Here is a 24,291-nt window from a genome sequence, read left to right on the forward strand (position 1 = left end):
AAGCACAAGCTGGATTCAAGATTGCTGGGAGAAATATCAATAACCTCAGATATGCAGATGATACCACCCTTATGGCAGAAAGTGAAGAGGAACTAAAAAGCCTTTTGATGAAAGTGAAAGAGGAGAGTGAAAAAGTTGGCTTAAAGCTCAACATTCAGAAAACGAAGATCATGGCATCCGGTCCCATCACTTCATGGGAAATAGATGGGGAACCAGTGGAAACAGTGTCAGATTTATTTTTTGGGGGCTCCAAAATCACTACAGATGGTGACTGCAGCCATGAAATTAAAAGACGCTTACTCCTTGGAAGGAAAGTTATGACCAACCTAGATAGCATACTCAAAAGCAGAGACATTACCTTGCCAACAAAGGTTCGTCTAGCCAAGGCTATGGTTTTTCCTGTGGTCATGTATTGATGTGAGAGTTGGACTGTGAAGAAGGCTGAGCGCCGAAGAATTGATGCTTTTGAACTGTGGTGTTGGAGAAGACTCTTGAGAGTCCCTTGGACTGCAAGGAGATCCAACCAGTCCATTCTGAAGGAGATCAGCCCTGGGATTTCTTTGGAAGGAATGATGCTTAAGCTGAAACTCCAGTACTTTGGCCACCTCATGCAAAGAGTTGACTCATTGGAAAAGACTCTGATGCTGGGAGGGATTGGGGGCAGGAGAAGGGGACGACAGAGGATGAGATGGCTGGATGGCATCACTGACTCGATGGATGTGAGTCTGGGTGAACTCCAGGAGTTGGTGATGGACAGGGAGGCCTGGCGTGCTGTGATTCATGGGGTCGCAAAGAGTCGGACACGACTGAGGATCTGATCTGATCTGGAGTGAGGTTATTTGTTACTCAAATTACCTCCAGTGGTGATAAAAAGTTTTTTTTTTACTTGTTTTGATAGTGGTTGTTGCATTTTTGTTGACAGAAAACTGTATCAGATATATGAAAAGAGAAGAAAGCAAAGCTGACAGGTAATGTAACAAAATTATTAAGTTTAAGATCAGGCATAACTCCAATTTTCATAAGAATTAGTCAAATAATAGAGTGGTCAGTGGTATGCTGAAGTCTCCAGGCAATGTGATTCAATGAATAATAATTATTTCTTTAAATAATTTACCCTCTTTAATCTGCAGAGGCTTAAAGAGAAATTGGAAACAATTTTCTTAAAAGACTAATAAATTATTAAAAATTTAAATAATCATGATGATTTACATTTCAAATGTTACTCACCACTGGTAACATCGGAAGCATAGATAGGTGTAACAGTTGGTAAAGGTAGGAATATATGTTTGTGGGGATGAACTGGGACCTGGAGAGTTTGCATGAAGGTTATTCTAAACTAAAATATTTGAGATTCAACAGGTACCAGAAAGAAGGCTTTCTGGAGCTTCCCTTATTTCACTAAGAGCAGAAAACTTCTGGGAGGGAGGCTGCCATGGATTCCTTCTGGAGGAATTTTATGGCATTAAAAAAAAACCGGAGACACCACTTGCACCTTGTACCTGCATGAACAAACATCGTCACAAACTGTCTTATCTCCTGCTGGTTCTCCTGGAAATCCATTTGTTCTCCCTACAGAAGCCTTTCCTGCCTGCATCCTTTACAGTAAGTTAGACATATAACCCCTAACCTTACTCATTTAGGGAACTACTACTTTTGTGAGCTTTATATGCATATGAATACTTAGGGTTTTTATTATTCTTATTAATCTGTCTACTGTCAGTTAAATTCACCGGCCCCCAATTACTTAACCCAAGAGCATAGAGGAAAAGTCTCCCTCTCCCACATCTCGCTAAGCATTTTCATGGGCAAATTGACACTATTTGCCAAAATAGAAATGTATACACCCTTGTCCAGGCAGTTACCCTTAAAAATGTGATCAAGAGAGACACTCAGATATGCAGTGATAGTTTTTACCATTGCTTGTCAAAGGGCAAAACTGGGAAAAACAAAATGTTCACTAAAAAGGAACTGGTTATATAATTTTCTAAACAATAGACACCCACTAAACAGGAGACAGACCTTTATATATAGTGTTTTAGAAACACATGCATGGTTTTACTATGTTGTTAAGGAAAAAAGTAAGTCACAGAATAATGTATATTATCTTCACTGTAGTACAAAGAAAACATATGCAGATGTGTACATATTTACACACACACACTCACCAGTTTGGTTTGTTTTCAGATTTACTGTGTGTATGTAGATGTGTGTGTGTGTATAGGTGTGTGTGTACAGGTGTGTGTGTGTGTGTGTGTATGTATAGGGTGTGTGTGTGTGTAGGTGTTTGGCGCAATGGTCATGGTACGGGTAGATGTGGGAATGAGGGAAATTTTTAGCTTTTATTCCAAATTCTTCTATTTATTTTAAGTAAGAAACATTCCTCAAAGAGAAAAAAAAAAAAACATGCCTTTTGTAACAAAACATGAAAAAGCCAAGTGAACCTTCATAGTAGTGTTTAGGAAGCTACAACACTGCAATTGTGGTAAGAAGACTATAATGACTATGTTACTAAAAAAGGCCTGAAAAAATAAGCATGGAAAAGCTTAGGACTCCAAGCCTGATGTGAAGAGAAATTCATATTCCTCTTGGTATTCGGAAGAGAAGTAGCAACAAAATTTTGTCATTTATACAATTTATAGTCATAATAAATCATAAAATTCAAGCTCAATAATAGTCCTTTATACATGATTGCAAATCTAATATTCTGCTTATGAATATGTATAATATAACTTCCTACTATATCTCCTTTACAAATTCAGTACATTTCTACTGAGGCATAAAATGTTCTCGTTTAAGTTTGGTCTTGTCTCATGATGTGCTGATGATTTTTTGTGTTGTAAATTACTTGCTCCAGACGGAGGAAAAAAGAAAAATAAATTGACTAGGGCTAGTCTCTCAATTATCTTTTATCTTCAGTATTTATGTTTTTTTTTTTAACCCATCCCAGTGGAAGAAAACTTGTATCCGTTTTAGAAGCAAAATTTAAAAGTATAAAGAAAATGGTAAAAAAATATATATATCTGTATATACTATACAATAACAGTTTAAATGGATGGCATGTTAAAATTATGGTACTTCAGTACATATTCCACAACAAATAAATGTAGCACTAAGTTAAATAATCTGATCAGCTTAAAATTTCTATTTTACCACCATCTTTCTCCTTCTCTTTCACATGTATTGTCAAACATCAAATATATGAATGGAATGGAATCATCCATAGTTTCTCTCCTTCTTATAGTGAAAGACCCATCCAAATTTATTAATCCCTTAATGCCTTTTGGCCAACTAGAAATTTACCCTACTTTTATGTTTCTATGTCTTTTTTTTTTTTTTTTTCACTTCATACTTCAGCAAATTAAAAAAAATTTCCTTGAATTATAATGTCGATTTACAATGTTAATATCTTCAGTACAGCAACATGACCCCATTATACATATGTATATTCCTTTTCATATTTTTTTCCATTCTGGTTTATCACAGGATACTGAATACAGTTCCCTGTGCTATATAATAGTACCTCCTTGTTTTCTCAACAGCCCTTCTTTCTGATGCAAAGAGTACACAATGTTTGGTTATTTTTATGACTGAATTGGTGTGCTACTTCTTAAAAGAAGGGAAAGGCCAAGGTTTATCCTTTAGAAGATACCTTCCATAATATAATATTTTCCATCATGAAGAAATATAATTACTTGTGCATAAATTTGCATTCTCACTTTCTTCAGGTCTTTATCTATTATTCTAATATACTTTTTCTATGAATATGGATTTTTTTTTCTATTGTATTATATGGGTTCTTAAAAGCCACCTCAAATTTTGGTGGAACATAAGAGACTGTAGAAATACATACTTTGGTATGAAGGTGTGAAGAGTGGAAAAATGGCACATTAACAAAAGGGGAAACAGGAACACTAAGACAACATTCCCCCTTCACTCCTTTTCAGCAGAATATACATAAACACATTCACAAAATCCATGGTCATAAGGAATGCAAGGCTATGGAAAAGACAAAGCCAGACAGAAAATGATAAACTCTCCTCTGCATAAAAGAGAAGAGGAGGTGCATTTACATTTTTAGAGAGCAGATATATAATGCTAATAAGATAGAAAATACAGAATAATGAAGACAGAAGACAACAGAAATGCAAGATAACAACAAAGCATATATGCTTAAAACAACTTTATAACATCCAGGGGAGCTTCTCCTTAAGACTGCTTCCCAATCAATCTAGGAAAATAGAAATGTGTTGTAGAATGGGTGATTATTCCATATGCTTTGGGAAGTTATCTGAGTATTCAAAGTTTTGGCTTTTTGCTTTCCAAGAGCCTACAATCCCTGGTACGAGTTAAAAATCAACCAAACCAACCAACCAACCAAGAAAAAAACAAGCAAGCTGATTATCCTGAACTGAATCACAAATGGAAATCTTTTCTGCCTAGGGCCTCTTGAGTTTTTCCCTATAAAATGACTCTACAGTACGTTAGCTATTTAAAAACAAATTCAGCAGTTGGTCTCAATTTCTGGTAGTGATCAAATCATTGCCTTGCTATCAATTCACTTTGTTGCTGACAATCTTTTCAAGTCAAATTTGTAATATCAAAAAGAGAAACAAAGGGTAGAGAAATTGTCTTCAAGTAAATGTTCAAAATACTAAAGAAAAATGAGGAACAATAACAGACCTCCAATCCTAAATCCTTTCATGTGATCCTTTTTATTTAGGAAACCAAGATAATTGGATAAAGATGTTTCTTTTGCCAAGACCTAGCCAAAGACAAAATAGACCAAAGACTTTTTAAATATATTTTATATTTAAGCCATCTCTACCTCATTCTGGGTGGGACTACCAAATTTTAAAACAAGATTATTTTCATATTACATTCAGTATTTCTGCATGCATACTGGTAAAGAGAAGATAACAAACTTTACAGGAAAAGTAGCAGCAAAACTGTCATTTCATCCCATTTACTCACAATCAAACTTAAGGGCATCTATAACTGCTTAGAAAAAGGATTATGAAACAAACCAGATATTTCTTTTATTCATATAATCAAATTTCAAATTACTACTCTTATCATTATAGCTTATTGCCATGGTTACAACTGAAATGTCTTAAGAAACACACAAGTAACATTAATGTAGTTAAAATAATAGAGTGAAGTAAATAGCATTTGTGTTTGCTGTGTTTGAAGGTTATGTTTCCCTGAAGAAGGAAAGAGGGTAAGTAAACGTAATACCTCCATGTTGGAATATGAACTTGTGTAGGAGTATACTCTGATTTAAGTAAGGGATGAAGTATAGTTATCAGGTGTGAATTATGAATGTGCATGTGGTGAAGACAGATGAATTACTGAAGCTGTATTTCCCTAAACACTAAAGTATTTGGTGAGCTATTTGGCATATGTATAAAAATAAAAGATTATACAATATTTATATATTAAATGAAACATAAATGTAATGTTTTACAAATTATCTATAATATTTTACCTATCTCTATTTTATTCATTAGTAAATCATGAAGAAAGAAAGAAAGTGAAGTCGCTCAGTCGTGTCCGACTCTTTGTGACCTTGTGGACTGTAGCCTACCAGGTTCCTCCGTCCATGGGATTCTCCAGGCAAGAATACCAGAGTGCGTTGCCATTTCCTTCTCCCAGGGATCTTCCCAACCCAGGAATCAAACCCGGGTCTCTGGCATTGCAGACAGATGCTTTACCCTCTGAGCCACCAGGAAGAAGGTGGTCAAGTGACTGAAACTGAGTGAACACACTGGTTGGGAGGAGAGGTAGAAAGGATGCTAAGGGATGGTCATTCCCTATTGGGTGTCTTCATAATCTAAGCTCATTCTCTTTACTAGTACATCAATACAATTACATACTGTGGCCTGCCTGGCTTTGGTAGTTAGAAATCTACAACTGCTCCCTCCAGCTTACTTCAGCCAGGATGTTTCTCCGGGTCTACTTTAGGCAGCACTGCTGGGAAGGCCGCATCTCCCTTGTGGTTCCAGCTAATGCCGGAAGACTGCCTTGCTCTACCTCCCACCACTTCTACAATTTGGTGGCAACCCATGCAGCGCTTGGTCCCTGCAGGCCTAGACATGGCAGCAGCTTCCAGGAACAGTTACTCCTATGGGTGATTGGGCCCCAAATGATACAACTATTTTCCTTGGGCTGTGAAGAACTTCCGCCTATCAAATGCTAGCATTCCAAGAGAATGGGGCAATGACAGGATATCGAAATATTTTGTAGCTAGAAATATAAATGGTGACACTAATGAGGGAGTGAGACGACTAACCTCATATACCAAAAGGGAGGGGGAATAAATACAACTCTTCTAAGAAAACAACTTGGTTATACATCTAAAAAGCCTTGAAAATGTTCATATACTTTGAATAGCTTTCTTCCTTGGGAAAACCTAGCCTAAAAGGCATATCAAAGCTGCAGGTATAATTTTATATACAAGGATGTTTACCATAATGTTATTTATATCCATGAAAAACACCTGAATGTCCAAAAACAGAGCTATAGGTAAATATGATATATACTTGTAGTTTTTCTTTAAAGAATCCCCCTCCCCAATTTTAAGTGTATAGAGCTATATATCTCCACTAGACCTGAAACACTTAAGAGGGCAAGGATATCTGTTTTAAACAGTGAAAGCTATGTGCGAGCCAACTAGGCTCTCAAGAAATATTTTTGGAATAAATTAATGATGCAGTATTAAACATGAACTTATAGGAGAATTTTATATTAAATGGTAGAGTTCTGCCATAGCTAAGTAGCAAATGCACTCTGTATTTTTCTTTAAACTGAAATCTTCAAATCTCTTTTTAACAGTTCACAGCACTGCCATGTCTCCTGAGGAATGTTTAAATCGAATGACTTTTTGCTCAAAGGATTTCCAGTAGCTGCCCATGACCTGCAGCAAGTTCAAAGTCCCTGGTATTTACAGATCTCTATAATTTGGCCCAGTGTGGTCTTTGCACATCTTATCATCTCCCAAACCAGTTTTAAATGTTCCCATGAGACATTTCTGTCGTCTCTGCTGCTGTGACAATGACAATACTCTCTCCACAGCTGGTCTGCCAGTCAAGCCCCAGGCTCCAGGCTCACCCCTGCAAAGTTATCTAACAAATGGATTGTCCATTTGATGACAATGTTTCCTGCATAATACTTACTTGGCAGTTAACCACATATTATTTCATGCCATGTCTTTCCTACTATTAAACTGCGGTTTTTAAGTCTTATTGTTAAGTAGATTTTCACGTCTCTTCATCTTTGTGCTCAGTAGCTTGGTCATGTCCAACTCTTTGAGACCCCATGGATTGCAGCCTGCCAGGCTCCTTCTGCCCATGGGATTTCTCAGGCAAGAATACTGGAGTGAGTTGCCCTTCTTACTCCAGGGGATCTTGCCAACCCAGGGATCAAACCTGTATCTTCTGCGTCTCCTGCACTGAAGGTGGATTCTTTACAACTGTCCCACCTGTGAAGCCTCCATACTACACGTCATCTATGCTTTGAATAAAACACTACATTTCTTGGGAATAGCTTCTTTAGAAAATAGCAAAGAGCCTTGTATACACTATAAATAACACCAGAATCCTGGTATCAGGTTCAGATAAACTCAGATACCAGTCATTTAGTGATTTGAGTTTTACTGAATTCAAACTTTGTTTAAAAACTGTCAAAGTATTTGGATATCAAGGCCTAATCTAGCATTTATAAGTTGCTGGCATTGTCCCTCACATTATAAGCTTGATGAGAGGCAAGGGGCATGTGTGTGTGGAGTCCATCACTATCTAACCAGCAATGTGTATAGTATATGGTTCATGACGTGGCTGCTCAGTAAACATTTAATGAGTGAAGACATCAAACATCTGTGAAAGTGGGAGACACTCTCCTTAATGTAATTCATCCTTTATATGAGGTGAACTTAAGGTAAAAAGAACATATAGACTACATTAGAATCTTCCAGGCTACTTTAGAAGCTTTCAGGTAGTCCACATTTAAGTACAAAAAAATGAACATTTCAGGCAACTCTTCTCTTTTAATATGAAAAAAAACCAAAACAAAACTGTGAAAGGAAAGACTTTGACTTACATAAGTGATTAGCCAACTTCCCAAGATTATACAAAAACCTGTGTGTGAGGGCATCGCTGTATTTCTTTATGATAAAAAATTCAAATATTGAATTGACATTAAAAATATTGATGCTCAATCCTTTAATTTCTTTACAAATGACATATATAAATCTATTCAAACATGTTAAAAAATTAAGCATATTAAGAAGTACTACCTTTAAGCAAAGTAGCTCAATATTGTCACTATTAAAGTTTTGGCTTGACTGATCTCATCAAGAGACAGTAAATTTAGAGAGCACACTTTGCTTGGGCAAAACGTAAGAAAGATTTTTTTATATGATTAAAAACTCATACCTGTTGATCTCCAAGGAAATGACTTCTCAGTTGAGCTAGAGAAAAAGAAGGAAAAAAAATGGAACATTTACTTCCTTTGTTGTAAACTTTAACTGTGGATCTGTTTTGAACATAAACATTTAATTTTCACATTTAATTATATAAAAGTATATTAAAACCTCAAACAATATTTAAAGTGACTGTTCTAAATTAATTTTTAGAGAGTATTTAACCCCCTATGCCAATCTGGGACAAATTTGTATTTCTTAGAACTTAAGGCAAATTATTAAAAGACATATGATTCTCCTTGAATAAGACAAATATAATAGCACAGCTAACTGTGACCTTCATAGTACTTATATGAGGGCACATGCTGCTTTATCGGACAAGGTGATGGCAACCCACTCCAGCACTCTTGCCTGGAAAATCCCATGGATGGAGGAGCCTGGCAGGCTGCAGTCCATGGGTCGCACAGTGTCGGACACGACTGAAGCAACTTAGCAGCATCAGCAGCATGCTACTTTATGTGGAATAATTTATATGAAAACTACATATAAAACAACATATATATCATACACTGTATGACATATACATTAAAAAGAACCAAAAAGGTTATTAAGTTTATTAATTTTACTTATTTTCAAAAAAGCCTTAGATGCTGTAATAGACATATAAGTTAATGGGGTCAGTTTACTGAATGTTGTCTTATAAAATTTAAATATCATAAATCTTTATATCAAAACACAAAGTTTTACAAATTAGGGGTAAATTTTAACTATATATTTTTCTCTATAAACTTAGAGTGCTATGCTCAGTCGCGTCCAAGTCTCTGCAGCCCCATGACTATAGTCTGCCAGGCTCCTCGGTCAATGGGATTCTCCAGCAAGAATACTGGAGTGGGTTGCCATGTCCTCCTCCAGAGGATCTTTCCCACCTAGAGATAGAACCTGCATTTCCTGTGTCTCCTGCATTGGCAGGTGGATTCTTTACCACTGAGGCACCTGGGAAGCCCAGTTTATAGAGTACCAATTTTAAAAATTAGTGCATAAAAACATATCTGAGCCTCCCTGTCCATCCCCTCCCTTAAAATAATACGGGAAAGCATGGTTCTCAGGGGACAGTGTAGCAGAACAAAGCAATAAGAGAGGCTGAATTATTCGGCATTCATTAAATGTTAAAATACCTCACATATATTATCTCCTGTATATTATTCACAACAACCTAATGAAGAGGTGCCTTATTATCTTTATTTCACAGATTAAAAAACTGGACAAAGTCTTATTCCATTAGTAGATGGAAGAAGTGGGATTTAAACCAAAGATGGTTTGATTTCAAAGTCAGGGCTTCTGACCATTGTGTTACATAGAACAGCTTGTGATTCCATTTTTGTATTAAACACACACACATGCACACATAGACACACACAATATGCCTAAGAAGTGTAGAAAAATAAAAATCAAAGTGCTAGTGGTTTTTTTGTGGGTTACAACTAAAAGGATTTCTTTCTTTTTAAACATTTGTATTTTATTTAGAAATCAGAAACAAATACATACTGAAGTATTTTGGAAGTGTTTACTAATTTTAAGGCAAAGGTACAAGACTTTGCACTTAAGGAAACTCTAAAATAAAGAAAAGAACAATACTTTCAGAGCTGTAGTTGTAAGATTTTATTTTTTTATTTTTTTTGTAGTTGTAAGATTTTAAATCCATGTTAGTCCCTTGGTATTTTCCCCAAGTCATTAAGTGGCTGATGAAACTCCTGCTGGTTAAAAACTCTAGATTCAGTAAGAACTCCCCAAAGTTCAATTTTGCCTGTGATCTGCGAGCAGCTCACATTCCGGGACCTTGAACTAGCTGTGCCCAGGGGGACATGCTCCCAATGAACAGAGTCAATCAGTTAACGCTCATCTTCAGCACTCCGATCATGATCCTCCACCTGATGTACTCCTAACTAATTTCAAAAGGGACTGATGGGAAGAAAAAACAGATGAAAATTTGGTCAAATATCAATAAATGGCATATTTGTCTTGCTCCTGAAGATATTACCACATTCTCAAAAGTGGTTTCCAAAACTGAATTCCAATTCTCTTGAATATTATAATTTAGTCCTATCATCTTGGAGAAGGCAATGGCACTCCACTCCAATACTCTTGCCTGGAAAATCCCATGGATGGAGGAGCCTGGTGGGCTATTGTCTATGGGGTTGCACAGAGTCGGACACGACTGAAGTGACTTAGCAGCAGCAGCAGCAAACCTATCATCTAAACTAGCTTTCTAAGCACCAAAGTTGCTATTACCCAACTGTATTTCTATCGACATATTCACATTTTTTGTCAATATTAAAATCAAACTACCAACCAGAAATGTTTAATATACCTCAGGTGTCTTGGGAGTGGTGAAGTCTATTATCTTCTGGTTGAAATTTACATAAACCTTAATGAAATATATTTACAAGTTTTTTTTATTTTTGAAATTTTAGATCATAGATTATATGTCATCTTAACTGCTCAAATTGGGCAAGGGTTGTGGCTGTTTTGTGCATTTCTTTAGGTCAAGTGCACTGCGTATTGCCTGGCACACAGATGTTTAATGTGTGTGTGTGTGCTCAGTCGTGTCCAAATCTTTGCAAGCCCCTCTACTGTAGCCTGACAGACTCCTCCATCCATGGAATTTTCCAGGCAAGAATACTGGAGTGGGTTGCCATTTCCTACTCCAGGGGATCTTCCCGACCCAGGGATCAAACCCTTGTGTCTTGTGTTTCCTGCTCTGGCAGGTGGATTCCTTACCACTGTGCCATCTGGGAAGCCCCTAATATATACGGTTGTAACACAAATTGTGAAAAAAGTATTAATAATACTGAGTTCTTCATTGTTCTGAGGGATCAGGTATATGTAAATTATTACTATTTTGTTCATAAGCTGGCTTGAAACTCAACATTAGAAAAAACTAAAATCATGGTATCCAGTCCCATCACATCATGGCAAATAGAGGAAAAGTGGAAGCAGTGATAGTTTTATTTTCCTGGGCTCCAAAATCACTGTGGACAGTGACTATAGCCAAGAAATTAAAAGATGCTTGCCTCTTGGAAGGAAAGCTATGACAAACCCAGATGGCATATTAAAAAGTAGAGACATCACTTTGCTCACAAAGGTGCAAAAAGCTATGGTTTTTCCACTAGTTATGTACGGAAGTGAGAGCTGGACCATAAGGAAGACTGAGCACCAAAGAATTGATGTTTTCGAATTGTGGTGCTGGAAAAGACTCAGAAGGACAGAAAAGCCTGGTGTGCTGCAGTCCATGGGGTTGCAAAGAGTCAGACATGACTTAGCAACTGAACAACAACACTTTGTTCAAACAGGTCTAATTATTCTCCCCTACTCTATGTAGGAAGTTCCAAGTTCCTATAACAAGCAGGAAAGCAGCATTTCTGGTCCTGAAAAGACCTTTGGTCATCAAAACACAGTAAGGCATTCCAGTCCTAAATATTCATTGGAAGGACTGATGCTGAAGCTAAAACTCCAATACTTTGGCTACCTGATGCAAAGAACTGAATCATCTGAAAAGACCCTGACGCTGGGAAAGATTGAAGGCAGGAGAAGGGGATAACAGAGGATAAGATGGTTGGACAGCATCATTGACTCGACGGACATGAGTTTGAGCAAGCTCTGGGAGTGGGTGATGGACAGGGAGGTCTGGCTTGCTGTAGTCCATGGGATCACAAAGAGTCAGACATGACTGAGCAACATGAACTGAACTGAGGTGAAGGCATGGGGAAGGCGGATTCAGTTTGATATTTGGCAAAACTAATACAATTATGTAAAGTTTAAAAATAAAATAAAATTTAAATTATCAAAAAAAATAAAATTATGAACACGAAAAAAAAATTACTTTTTCTCCTATCATATTCTAGACAAACAATAAAAAAAAATCACGGGGAAAATAAGTTAATATTGAAGATTAAAGATAAAAAATTCCATGGTATATTTTGAAGACTATATATTTAGCCCAATTACTTTCACACTAATTCCACAATCCTGGTCATTATATATTATTCATAATAGTCTATTTCTTTCGGAACCACCACTCTAGGATTCAGAGATCAGGCAGTAAATACGTGAAGTTCTGAAATGCTGTTTCAAGTCACTTTTATTGGAACAATAAAACTAGAGGCAGCTCCATATGACACATAGGTGTATTCCTTCCTCCCTCTCTCCCTCTAGCCATCTATTCCAAAAAAGATTTCCCCAACTTAAAAGACGCTTGCTCCTTGGAAGGAATGTCTACAACATGTCTCACAGTATTGTGGCCACGGATGACTCCATTCCATTCCCTTTCACTTCTCATCTGAATATGCCAAGAACCTCCTCTGCAGTGTGAAAATATTTTAAAATACAAGAATGGGATCATCCATGACAACTTTGTTTCAGTGGGAAGATGCATTCACAATTTCTAACAACTTAATTATCAACAACCTTCTAGAATGAAATCCATTCATAAGTTTGGGACTGTTTGGTTGGACAGCAAACTACAGTTAAAAGCAAAATCAGCAGCAAATTAATAAATCAAAGCAATTCATTTTAATGAGAAAAAAAAATCTTAGTTTTAAGAAAGACACCATGCCTTTATCAGTATTGATGAGAAAATGCAATAAATCACTATAAAATTCCGTGCACTTAAGAAATTATGTATTTTTTTTCATTCACAGACATAAATGGAGCCCAAAACATCTTTGTTAATATTTACTGCAGACGTTCAGTTCAGTTCAGTCACTCAGTTGTATCCAATTCTTCGAGAACCCAGGGACTGTAGTGCACTAGGCCTCCCTGTCCATCACCCACTCCCAAAGCTGCTCAAACTCATGTCCATCAAGTTGGTGATGTCATCCAACCATCTCATTCTTTGTTGTACCCTTCTCTTCCTGCCTTCAATCATTCCCAGTATTAGGGTCTTTTCAAAAGAGTCAGTTCTTCGTATCAGGTGGCCAAAGTACTGGAGCTTCAGCATAAGTCTTTCCAATGAATATTCAGGACTGATCTCCTTTAGGTTGGACTGGTTGGATCTCCTTGTAGTCCAAGGGACTCTCAAGAGTCTTCTCCAACACCACAATTGAAAAGCATCAATTCTTTGCTGCTCAGCCTTCTTTATGGTCCAGTTCTCACATCCATACATAACGACTGGAAAAACCGTAACTTTGACTAGATGGACCTTTGTCAGTAAGGTAATACCTCTGCTCTTTAATATGCTGTCTAGGTTGGTCATAGCTTTCCTTCCAAGGACGAAGCGTCTTTTAATTTCATGGCTGAAGTCACCATCTGTTGTGATTTTGGAGCCCAAGAAAATAAAGTCTCTCACTGTTTGCATAGTTTCCCCATCTATTTGCCATGAAGTGATGGGACCAGATGCCATGATCTTAGTTTTCAGAATGTTGAGTTTTAAGTCAGCTTTTTAACTCTCCTCTTTGCCTTCATCAAGATCCTCTTTAGTTTCTCTTTGCTTTCTGCCATCAGGGTGGCGTCATCTGCATATCTGGGATTATTGATATTTCTCCCAGCAATCTTGATTCCAGCTTGTGCTTCATCCAGCCTGGCATTTCGCATGATGTACTTTGCATAGAAGTTAAATAAGCAGGGTGATGATCTACAGCCTTGACGTAGTCCTTTTCCAATTTGGAACCAGGCCATTGTTCCATGTCCGGTTCTAACTGTTGCTTCTTGACCTGAATAAAGATTTTTCAGGAGGCAGGTAGCCCATCAGGCTCCTCTGTCCATGAGACTCTCCAGGCAAGAATGCTGAAGTGGGTTGCCATGTCCTCTTCCACAGGATCTTCACAACCCAGGGATCGAACCCAGGTCTCCTCCATTGCAGGTGGATTCTTTACCATGTAAGCCACCAGAGAAGCCCATAGCTGTCTTTGAAATCCCCTTATAGTGATGTTTTCCTATGTTATGAGTCAGAAAACCAGCCACTCACAGTCCCTTGCAGCCAGAGGGCCAATCAGTGACAGGGTCTAGAAGAAGGCTGGTCAGTGTGGCAGTGGTGCAGCAGGGACCAGCAGTGGGGGGCCCAGTAGAGGCAGTGGGCACTGTTCCCATAATCCCCAACTCAGAAGCTGGCTCTCTGGCCTTCCCGGAGATTCTGAAGATTAACACCTCACAGCTTCTGACAAGTTCTTTTCTAGCTTACACAGGCCAGAGAGGATTCTACTGTTTGTAGCTGAAGGTTCTGACTGATGTTTATGACTGAGACCAAATATAAATGGCCCTCTGAAAAAAAGATAAAACCTCACTCCTTAACTCTTGACCTGTATTTCCAGCTGCGTACTGGATATAATACATTTCGTAGTTGACATACTGAAACCCTTCCCCCCGCCCCAAATAAATTCCCATCTAATCATCACCACCTAGTCACTCACTGAAGAACATGGAGCTGTTTTACTGACTACCTACTGTCCCCGAACCCCGCTCATGTACAGCTCCACAAGGGCAGGGAAGTCTGCCTCGTTCACAGATACACTTACAGAACCTACAGCACCTTGTGGCACACGCCTGTCACTCAAAACACACACCTTCTGAATCCATCGCTACCACCAAGTACAGTTCAGGCTTTCATCCTCATGGTCTCTTGGGTGGATCATTCTTTCAGGCTCTCTCCTAGCTGGTCTGCTTGGCTTTGATTTCTCATCCTTTCAGGCTCTATTCCAGGCTGTTGCTACGGTGATATTTCAAACACTCAAATCTGAAATTCTCCTGATGCTAACGCACAACAGATTCATACAGGATACATTTCAAGCATCTTGGTTAGTATGGCAGAGATTCAAACATCTTCAGATGGTGCAGAAGGCCCTCCACCACCTGGTTCCTTCGAGTCTGCCCTTTCCCACACAAACCTACATTCTAGGCATTTCTAATTACTTGCAGTTTCCTCATATATCAGGCTGCTTCAGGCTTCTAGTGCTATTTTGGGGGTAGAATGTGTAGAACACAGTCTGGAAACTCAGAATTACCCAAATTTCAGAATGGTATACGTGTTACAACGTAACAATATATATGTCATACACACCCATGGATTGAACACTCTAGTTTACTTTTACTTTTTAATCACTTAATAATAACAGGAATGTCTTTGTAAAACGGTCAACGTTAATAAGTCAGCACTCGATTTCCTCCTGGATTCTACTGTGTCTGACGTGAGCTTCAGTGGACAGTAGTAGCAAAACAGCAGCAGAGGGTGGAGTGGAGAAAGCCTGATGAAGCTGCACAGTAACTGCATCACGGCACTTCTCACCTTCTCCCTGGTCTAGCTGGGGCTCTATCATCACTAGTGAGGTGCAGGCCACCATCACTTTCTCGTCCAAAACCCACTGAATTGGGATACAATCCAAGTTATTCCACTTTGTTTAGAAAAACAGTTAAGAAATTTTATACTACACACAGAGACATGTATGTGTTTAAGTATATGTACAGCCCTTATTAATAGCTCAAAAGTTAAGCACAGTCAAAACTTAAGCTTCATTTGGTATTAGTGGACAGGAATTACTGGAAGGAATACACCAGAAACTGTTTTACTTATGAATAGAGTATGGGCATGTACCATTGTCTAGACTACATACCCTCCACGACATTCTCTCTGGTAAGTACAAATCATTCTTCAAAAATCAGCATGATGAAAGTTGATCACTTCTTCTTTATATTAACAATTAATCTACCTTGATTCTTATTTTTCATATGATTGTAACTGCAATTCTTGCTTATCTGTATCCACTACCAGATTATGGCTCTCTTGAGGATAAAGATTGTGGCTTAATTCTATTTGCATCCAACCACAATTGAGTAGAATGCTAAATAAATGATAGCTGATATTAATTTTTTGAGTTGCTCATTATTAGGGCTAATCCTATGTTATTTTAGAATTGTTTCAATCATTCTACAAAGGAATTTTTGGCTTTTTCTACATCTTACAGAAAAGATGTCTACTGTAAATATTACATGAACCCATTCAACAAGTATTTGTTGATCATCTACTGAGTGCCAGACATTGTTAGAGGCTGGGATATAATGGTGAAAAGAAGCAAACAATGATCAACACTGTTAATCAGGGAAATGAAAATTAAAACCACAGTAAGATGTCACTTCATACTTGTGAGATTGGCTATCACCAGTTCAGTTCAGTCGCTCAGTTGTGTCTGATTCTTTGTGATGCTATGAACCTCAACACGCCAGGTCTCCCTGTTCACCACCAACTCCCGGAATCTACCCAAACTCATGTCCACTGAGTCGGTGATGCCATCCAACCATCTCATCCTCTGTCGTCCCCTTCTCCTCCTGCCCTCAATATTTCCCAGCATCAGGGTCTTTTCAAATGAGTCAGTTCTTTGCATCAGGTGGAAAAGTACTCGAGTTTCAGCTTCAACACCAGTCCTTCCAATGAACACCCAGGACTGATTTCCTTTAGGATGGACTGGTTGGATCTCTTTGTAGTTCAAGGGACTCTAAGAGTCTTCTCCAACACCACAGTTCAAAAGCATCAATTCTTCTGCACTCAGCTTTCTTTATAGTCCAACTCTCACATCCACACATGACTACTGGAAAAACCATAGCCTTGACTAGACGGATCTTTGTTGACAAAGTAAAGGATATAAATACCAAACATTGGTGTAGATGTGGAAAAAAAGGAACTCTGTTCATTGTTGGTGTGAATGTAAATTAGTACACCCACTGTGCAAAACACTGTCGAAGTTTTTCAAGAAAAACGAAAAAAAATAGAACCACCATATGACCCAGCAATTTACTCCTGGGTATATATCCAAATAACAAAAATCACTAATTCTAAAAGATATATTTATCCCCAATGTTCATAGCAGCATTCTTTATAATTGCCAAGATATGGAAGCAACCTGAGCGTCCACTGACAGATGAGTAGACAGAAGATGCTGTGTGTGTACACACACATACACACACCACAGAATATTAATCAGCCATAAAAAGGAAATTCTGCCATTTTCAGCAACATGGATAGACTTGGAGGGTACAATCCTAAGTGAAATGTGTCAGAGAAAGTAAAAACTATGATATCACTAATATGTGAAATCTAAAAAATAACACAGACTAGTAAATTTAACAAAATGGAAACGGATTCACAGATGTACACAACGAACTAGTGGGTACCAGTAGGGAGAGTGGTGAGGGGAATACCAAAACAGGGGGAGGGGTGAGAGGCACAGACTGTGTAGAAAATAAACAGGCTAAGAGGGTATATTGTGCAACACAGGGAATATAGGTAGTATGTTATAATGACTATAAATGGACTATAACCTTTAAACATTGTAAATTACTACAATGATTCAGTTCAGTTCAGTCACTCAGTCTTTTCTGACTCTCTGCGACCCCATGGACTGCAGCATGCCAGGCTTCCTTGTCCATCACCAATTCCTGGAGCTTACTCAAACTCATGTCCATTGAGCCCGTGGTGCCATCCAGCCATCTCATCCTCTGTCATCCCCTTCTCCTCTCACCTTCAATCTTTCCCAGCATCAGGGTGTTTTCAAAAGAGTCAGTTTTTCACATCAGGTGGCCAAAGTACTGGAGTTTCAGCTTCAACATCAGTCCTTCCAATGAACACCCAGGACTGATCTCCTGTAGGATGGACTGGTTGGATCTCCTTGCAGTCCAAGGGACTCTCAAGAGTCTTCTCCAGCACCACAGTTCAAAAGCATCAATCTTCGGTGCTCAGCTTTCTTTATAGTCCAACTCTCATATCCATACATGACTACTGGAAAAACCATAGCTTTGACTAGATGGACCTTTGCTGGCAAAGTAATGTCTCTGCTTTTTATTATGCCCCCTAGGTTGGACATAGCTTTCCTTCCAAGGAGCAAGTGTCTTTTAATTTCATGGCTGCAATCACCATCTGCAGTGATTTTGGAGCCCCCCAAATAAAATCTCTGTTTCCCCATCTATTTGCCATGAAGTGATGGGACTGGATGCCATGATCTTTGTTTTCTGAATGTTGGTTTTTAAGCCAATTTTTTCTCTCTCCTTTCACTTTCATCAAGAGGCTCTTTAGTTCTTCTTTGTTTTCTGCCATAAGGTTGATATCATCTGCGTATCTGAGGTTATTGATATTTCCCCTGGCAATCTTGATTCCAGCTTGTGCTTCTTCCAGCCCCACATTTTGCATGATGTATCCTGCATATAAGTCAAATAAGCAGGGTGACAATATACAGCCTTGACGTAATCTTTTCCCAATTTGGAACCAGTCTGTTGTTCCATGTCCAGTTCTGTTGCTTCTTGACCTGCATACAGATTTCTCAGGAAGCAAGTCAGGTGGTCTGGTATTCCCATCTCCTGAAGAATTTTTCACAATTTGTTGTGATCCACACAGTCAAAGGCTTGGCATAATCAATAAAGCAGAAGTAGATGTTTTTCTGGAACTCTCATGCTTTTTCTATGATCCAGCAGATGTTGGCAATTTGATCTCTGGCTCCTCTGTCTTTTCTAAATCCAGCTTGAATTTCCATCTGTTAAGTCCACAGTTCATGCACTGTTGAAGCCTGGCTTGGAGAATTTTGAGCATTACTTTGCTAGTGTGTGAGATGAGTGCAATTGTGTGGTAGTTTGAACATTATTATTGCTTTTCTTTGGGACTGGAATGAAAACTGACTTTTTCCAGCCTTGTGGCTGCTGAGGTTTCCAAATTTGCTGTATATTGAGTGCAGCACTTTCACAGCATCATCTTTTAGGATATGAAATAGCTCATCTGGAATTCCATTACCTCCACTAGCTTTGTTCATAGTGATGCTTCCTAAGGCCTACCTGACTTTGCATCTCAGGAGGTCTGGCTCTTGGTGAGTGATCACACCGTTGTGGTTATCTAGGTCATGAAGATTTTTTTTTGTATAATTCTGTGCACAGGTACACAACTAAAGTTCAATTATAAAAAAGTTCTGTATTTTCTGTACATGTTAACTCCTGAATTCAAGAACCACTTCATGTTCACTGAGATGAAATCTCAGTAGCTGGAATAAATTGCAAAATGCATTTTTCTCATTCTCTACCATTTCATTACTAACTGAAGTTATTCCATTAGCAAATGTGTAGGCGTTCTGGATACTAAATCCATTTTGAGAAAAATTTTGGCAACTCATTATTGGTTTGTTGTAATTACCTTTGTAATTCATTGCTCTAATATTTACAAGTCTACTTTTTACTTGATTCCAAGGTTTATTTCTCTCAGTTAAAAGATGAAAGGTCGGTTTGCCTCTTTATCTTAGGCAATTTACACTGAAATTACAGTAGTCATGTAGAGATGTGAGAGTTGGACCATAAAAAAGGCTGCGCCCTGAAGAATTGATGCTTTCAAATGGTAGTGCTGCAGAAGCCTCTTCTAAGTCCCTTCGACAGTAAAGAGATCAAAACAGTCAATCTTAAAAGACATTAACCCTGAATATTCATTGGAAGGACTGATGCTGAAGCTGAAGCTCCAAATCTTTGGCCATGTGATGCAAAGAGCCGACTCTTTGGAAAAGACCCAGATGCTGGGAAAGACTGAGGGCAGGAGGAGAAAGGGGCAACAGAAAATGAGATGGTTGGATGCCATCATCGACTCAATGGGCATGAGTTTGAGCAAACTCTCAGAGATAGTGAAGGACAGGGAAGCCTGGTGTGCTGCAGTCCATGGGGTTGCAAAGAGTTGTACATGACTAAGAAACTGAACAATAACAACAAATACCTTGCTATCCTCTAGGCATTACAAATTGCTTTTTAATAAACTGCTTCAGAATCTTCTTAAATATGAAAGTGGGACTCCAGAGTTCCCAGGTAACTCCAGATTTCCTATTATGCACCTAGGATTTTCTCTGCCAGAATCTGGCAAAATAACTACTGCTGCTGCTGCTGCTAAGTCTCTTCAGTCGTGTCCGACTCTGTGCGACCCCATAGATGGCAGCCCACCAGGCACCCCTGTCCCTGGGATTCTCGAAGCAAGAACACCGGAATGCATTGCCATTTCTTTCTCCAATGCAAGAAAGTGAAAAGTGAGAGTGAAGTCGCTCAGTTGTGCCGGACTCTTAGTGACCCCATGGACTGCAGCCTACCAGGCTCCTCCGTCCATGGGATTTTCCAGGCAAAAGAGTACTGGAGTGGGGTGCCATTGCCTTCTCGGAAATAACTACTAATGATTCTCAACTTTTAGTCTCTATTTGGAATGTTACCAGATTAAACTTAATAAATTCCCTTAACTGAGTAACCCAGTCTATCCAACACTTAAATTTCTCTATCTTCACTAATCATAGGTAAATTTTCAACAATATGGCAATAACATCATACCATATTCTGAGTCTTCTAAAATTTCTATCTAGTATTGCTTTGATTCCCTTTTAATTAGTACATTTAAAACTCTGTTCAGTTCCTTTGAATGCATTGGTAAAACATTCCATTAACTTTTTTTTGTGAGTTCTTAGCTGAGTAAAGCTCACTGTGTGCTTCAGCTTTGTTGAGTGCTCTTGAATTTATGGTTGAGAAAACCACTTTTTGAAGATAATGCCTGTGGAAGTACCAGGTCTTAAAGCATTCATCATGTAAGCAGGTCAAATTTTTCCTCAACATGACCTCAACAAGAACATCTTTGAGTTCATTTTATACTCATCATTAGCAAGGTGAGAAGTGAGGTCTAGAAGCCAAAGATGGAATCAACTGCTACTGCTGCTGCTAAGTCGCTTCAGTCATGTCCGACTCTGTGCGACCCCAGAGACGGCAGCCCACCAGGCTCCCCTGTCCCTGGGATTCTCCAGGCAAGAACACTGGAGTGGGTTGCCATTTCCTTCTCCAATGCATGAAAGTGAAAAGTGAAAGTGAAGTCACTCAGTCATATCTGACCCTCAGCGACCCCATGCACTGCACCCTACCAGGCTCCTCCGTCCATGGGATTTTCCAGGCAAGAGTACTGGAGTGGGGTGCCATTGCCTTCTCCTGATGGAATCAAAGGGCTCTCTAATATCATGAAACATCTTCTGATGTTCCAAGAACTCATACCACCTACCAGCAGGTAACTGATAGGTTTTAACTAGTATTGTTTAAGTTTGCGAAATATACCTCATCTCTTGCTTTTAGTTAGATAAGAATTAACTAGGAAATAAATACCTTACATTAAACAGAGATCTACCTTTTGTTTTCATGCCTGAACTAGAGCAGTAAGACAAAATTAAATAACACATCATGACTATTCTTCCCAAGACAGGTGTGCATGGCTATTTTTCCACTAGGCTATTTCAATAAATTGAAGACAGGAAGACCAGTACGTAGACAATGAAGGTGAACTGCTTTGCCTGCTGAAGCAGAGGAGGGGAGCTGGGAGGCAGACAGCTATCGCAACTCACCGTTAATGTCAGACTTTATTTTTCTGGGCTCCAAAATCACTGCAGATGGTGACTGCAGACATGAAATTAAAAGACGCTTACTCCTTGGAAAAAAAGTTATGACCAACCTAGATAGCATATTGAAAAGCAGAGACATTACTTTGCCAACAAAGGTCTGTCTAGTCAAGGCTATGGTTTTTCCTGTGGTCATGTGTGGATGTGAGAGTTGGACTGTGAAGAAGGCTGAGCGCCAAAGAATTGATGCTTTTGAACTGTGGTGTTGGAGAAGACTCTTGAGAGTCCCTTGGACTGCAAGGAGATCCAACCAGTCCATTCTGAAGGAGATCAGCCTTGGGATTTCTTTGGAAGGACTGATGCTAAAGCTGAAACTCCAGTACTTTGGCCACCTCATGTGAAGAGTTGACTCATTGGAAAAGACTCTGATGCTGGGAGGGATTGGGGGCAGGAGGAGAAGGGGATGGCAGAGGATGAGATGGCTGGATGGCATCACTGACTCGATGGACGTGAGTCTGGGTGAACTCCGGGAGTTGGTGATGGACAGGGAGGCCTGGCGTGCTGCGATTCATGGGTCGCAAAGAGTCGGACACGACTGAGAGACTGAACTGAAGGGGTTCTAAGGATCCTAGAATAACAAATCATTAGCCTTTAGATAATAAAGATATCTCAGCAGTGATACTACAATTTTGGGAGCCTCTTCCAAATTTACTTATTGCCTATTCACAATCAATCTCAACAAACCAAAACCAAAAGTTCTTCCTTCAAATTCATGATTTCTTTATTGTGTTATCAGACCCTAGAAAATTTTCTATTGGATGGAGACTGATTTACTTCTTCCTACCAAAGGACCACTTGATACCAGCAGTCAAAAAACCTGAAACGAGGCCTTCCCTGGTGGCTCAATGGTAAAGAATCCATCTGCCAATGCAGCAGACACAGGTTCAATCCCTGGTCCAGGGGGATCCCATATGCTATCTATGGAGCAACTGAGCCCATTCACCACAACTATTAAGCCTATGCTCTAGGGCATGGGAGCTACAACTACTGAGCCTATGTGCTGCAAAGCCTGCACTCCCAGTGTCCCTGGTCTGCAGCAAGAGAAGCCATCACAATGAGAAGCCCGCACACCACAACCAAAAGTAGCCTCCACTCGCTACAACTAGAGAAAAGCCCACACAGCAACCAAGACCCAGCACAGCCAAAAATAAATAAATAAAATTATCTTAAAAAAAGAAAAGTGAAACCATGACAACATGCTCTTACTTGTAGTTTATTATTATTTTTATGTGTTACGGTTCTAAATTGCCCCTGAAAATGGTATATGCCTATAATTTGAACTAAGCAAGGAATAAAAAAATGAGACAGGGCAAAGGATTTCTTTTCATAATTATCTGTATGTCTGAGGGTAACACCTAGGATTAAAAAGAAAAGGCCCTGGAATTTAAAATGATATCCTTCACATAGGATACAGCTGTTCCTGACCGACGGGCAACATGACACAAACCCCGCGTTCCCCTCCCTGCCTGGCGATGGATTTCTGCCCAGCAACCCGCACTCACACGTCACAGTCACCTGGGTGGCCAACTGCAGGCACGGGCAAGATGGCCGCAGGAAGGCAGGCACGCTGCTTTATGGAGGATGGGAAGGGTCGAAGGCTTACAGTCTGACCCATATTCTTCCTCCTGCTCGGTGACACCTCGCCTGAAAAAACTGGCCTCGCTCTCAGAACGTGCTTTTAAAACGTCAGTCTTCAAAAGATCATGAGGAACAGCAAGGGCTGGGATAAAAGTGCAGTCCTGTTTTCCACAGGCTGCTCATTTTGAGTAAAACACACAACTGAACACGGGGGTGAATGTTCTTGATCTCATACTGGCTCTATGTAGTTCTCACCCTTGTTTACTCAATTCTTTCTTCCACTCTTCTCTCATGCCACTTCACCATATTTTGGACCCTTATAACACCTGTCTGAAATACATTCCAGGAAAGGGTAATACAAAAAATAAATAATATTACAGTGAGTCTCTGAAAGAGAAAACTATGTAGTTGGTGCACAGTAAAAACACATTAAAGGAACAGGAAATATCAGATTAGCCATTTAAACAATTCAAGTAACTTTCATGGGGACTGAAGGTGAACACACATTTTAGAAGATAAATATTATTTGACAAAAGCATTTTGTGTTAGTACTTTGAATCTATGAATAAAAGATCCAGAGGACTCAGGGGAAGGGGAAGATCAAAAAGAATGTAGTACTAGACAGAAATGAGACAAACGGTTCCCTCTGGTATCTCCATAAATTATACAGGAAGCATGACTTCTGGTTAAGCCCATCCCACAACTAGTGTTTCAATCATAAAAGCAGAAATCAGAATAGAAAGGTTTTCTAACATTTCAGCTGACATTTGAAAGAATGAAAGAAACTGAGATGAAAATAGTAAAATGACTAAACACAACACCAAACTCTCTTTCCTAAGTATTCTGCCATAATGTAGGATGCTATTTATATTTAGGCAA

General features: G+C 39.0%; 1 protein-coding gene across 11 annotated transcripts in view; it reads right to left on the reverse strand.

Moving 5' to 3' along the window:
- PKP4 (plakophilin 4) overlaps positions 1–24,291 on the reverse strand; it is a 258,891-nt gene that overhangs the window by 81,726 nt on the left and 152,874 nt on the right. For 8 of the 11 annotated variants that reach the window (XM_027560148.1, XM_027560114.1, XM_027560139.1 and 5 more), the window contains one exon: positions 8,430–8,464. The exons of the other annotated variants lie outside the window; for them this stretch is intronic. In XM_027560148.1, the coding sequence (XP_027415949.1) occupies positions 8,430–8,464 (35 nt within the window). The remainder of the gene's footprint in view (positions 1–8,429; positions 8,465–24,291) is intronic. 11 annotated transcript variants of the gene reach the window in all.

The sequence above is a fragment of the Bos indicus x Bos taurus genome, chromosome 2, assembly GCF_003369695.1.
Source record: "Bos indicus x Bos taurus breed Angus x Brahman F1 hybrid chromosome 2, Bos_hybrid_MaternalHap_v2.0, whole genome shotgun sequence".
Taxonomy (NCBI): domain Eukaryota; kingdom Metazoa; phylum Chordata; class Mammalia; order Artiodactyla; family Bovidae; genus Bos; species Bos indicus x Bos taurus.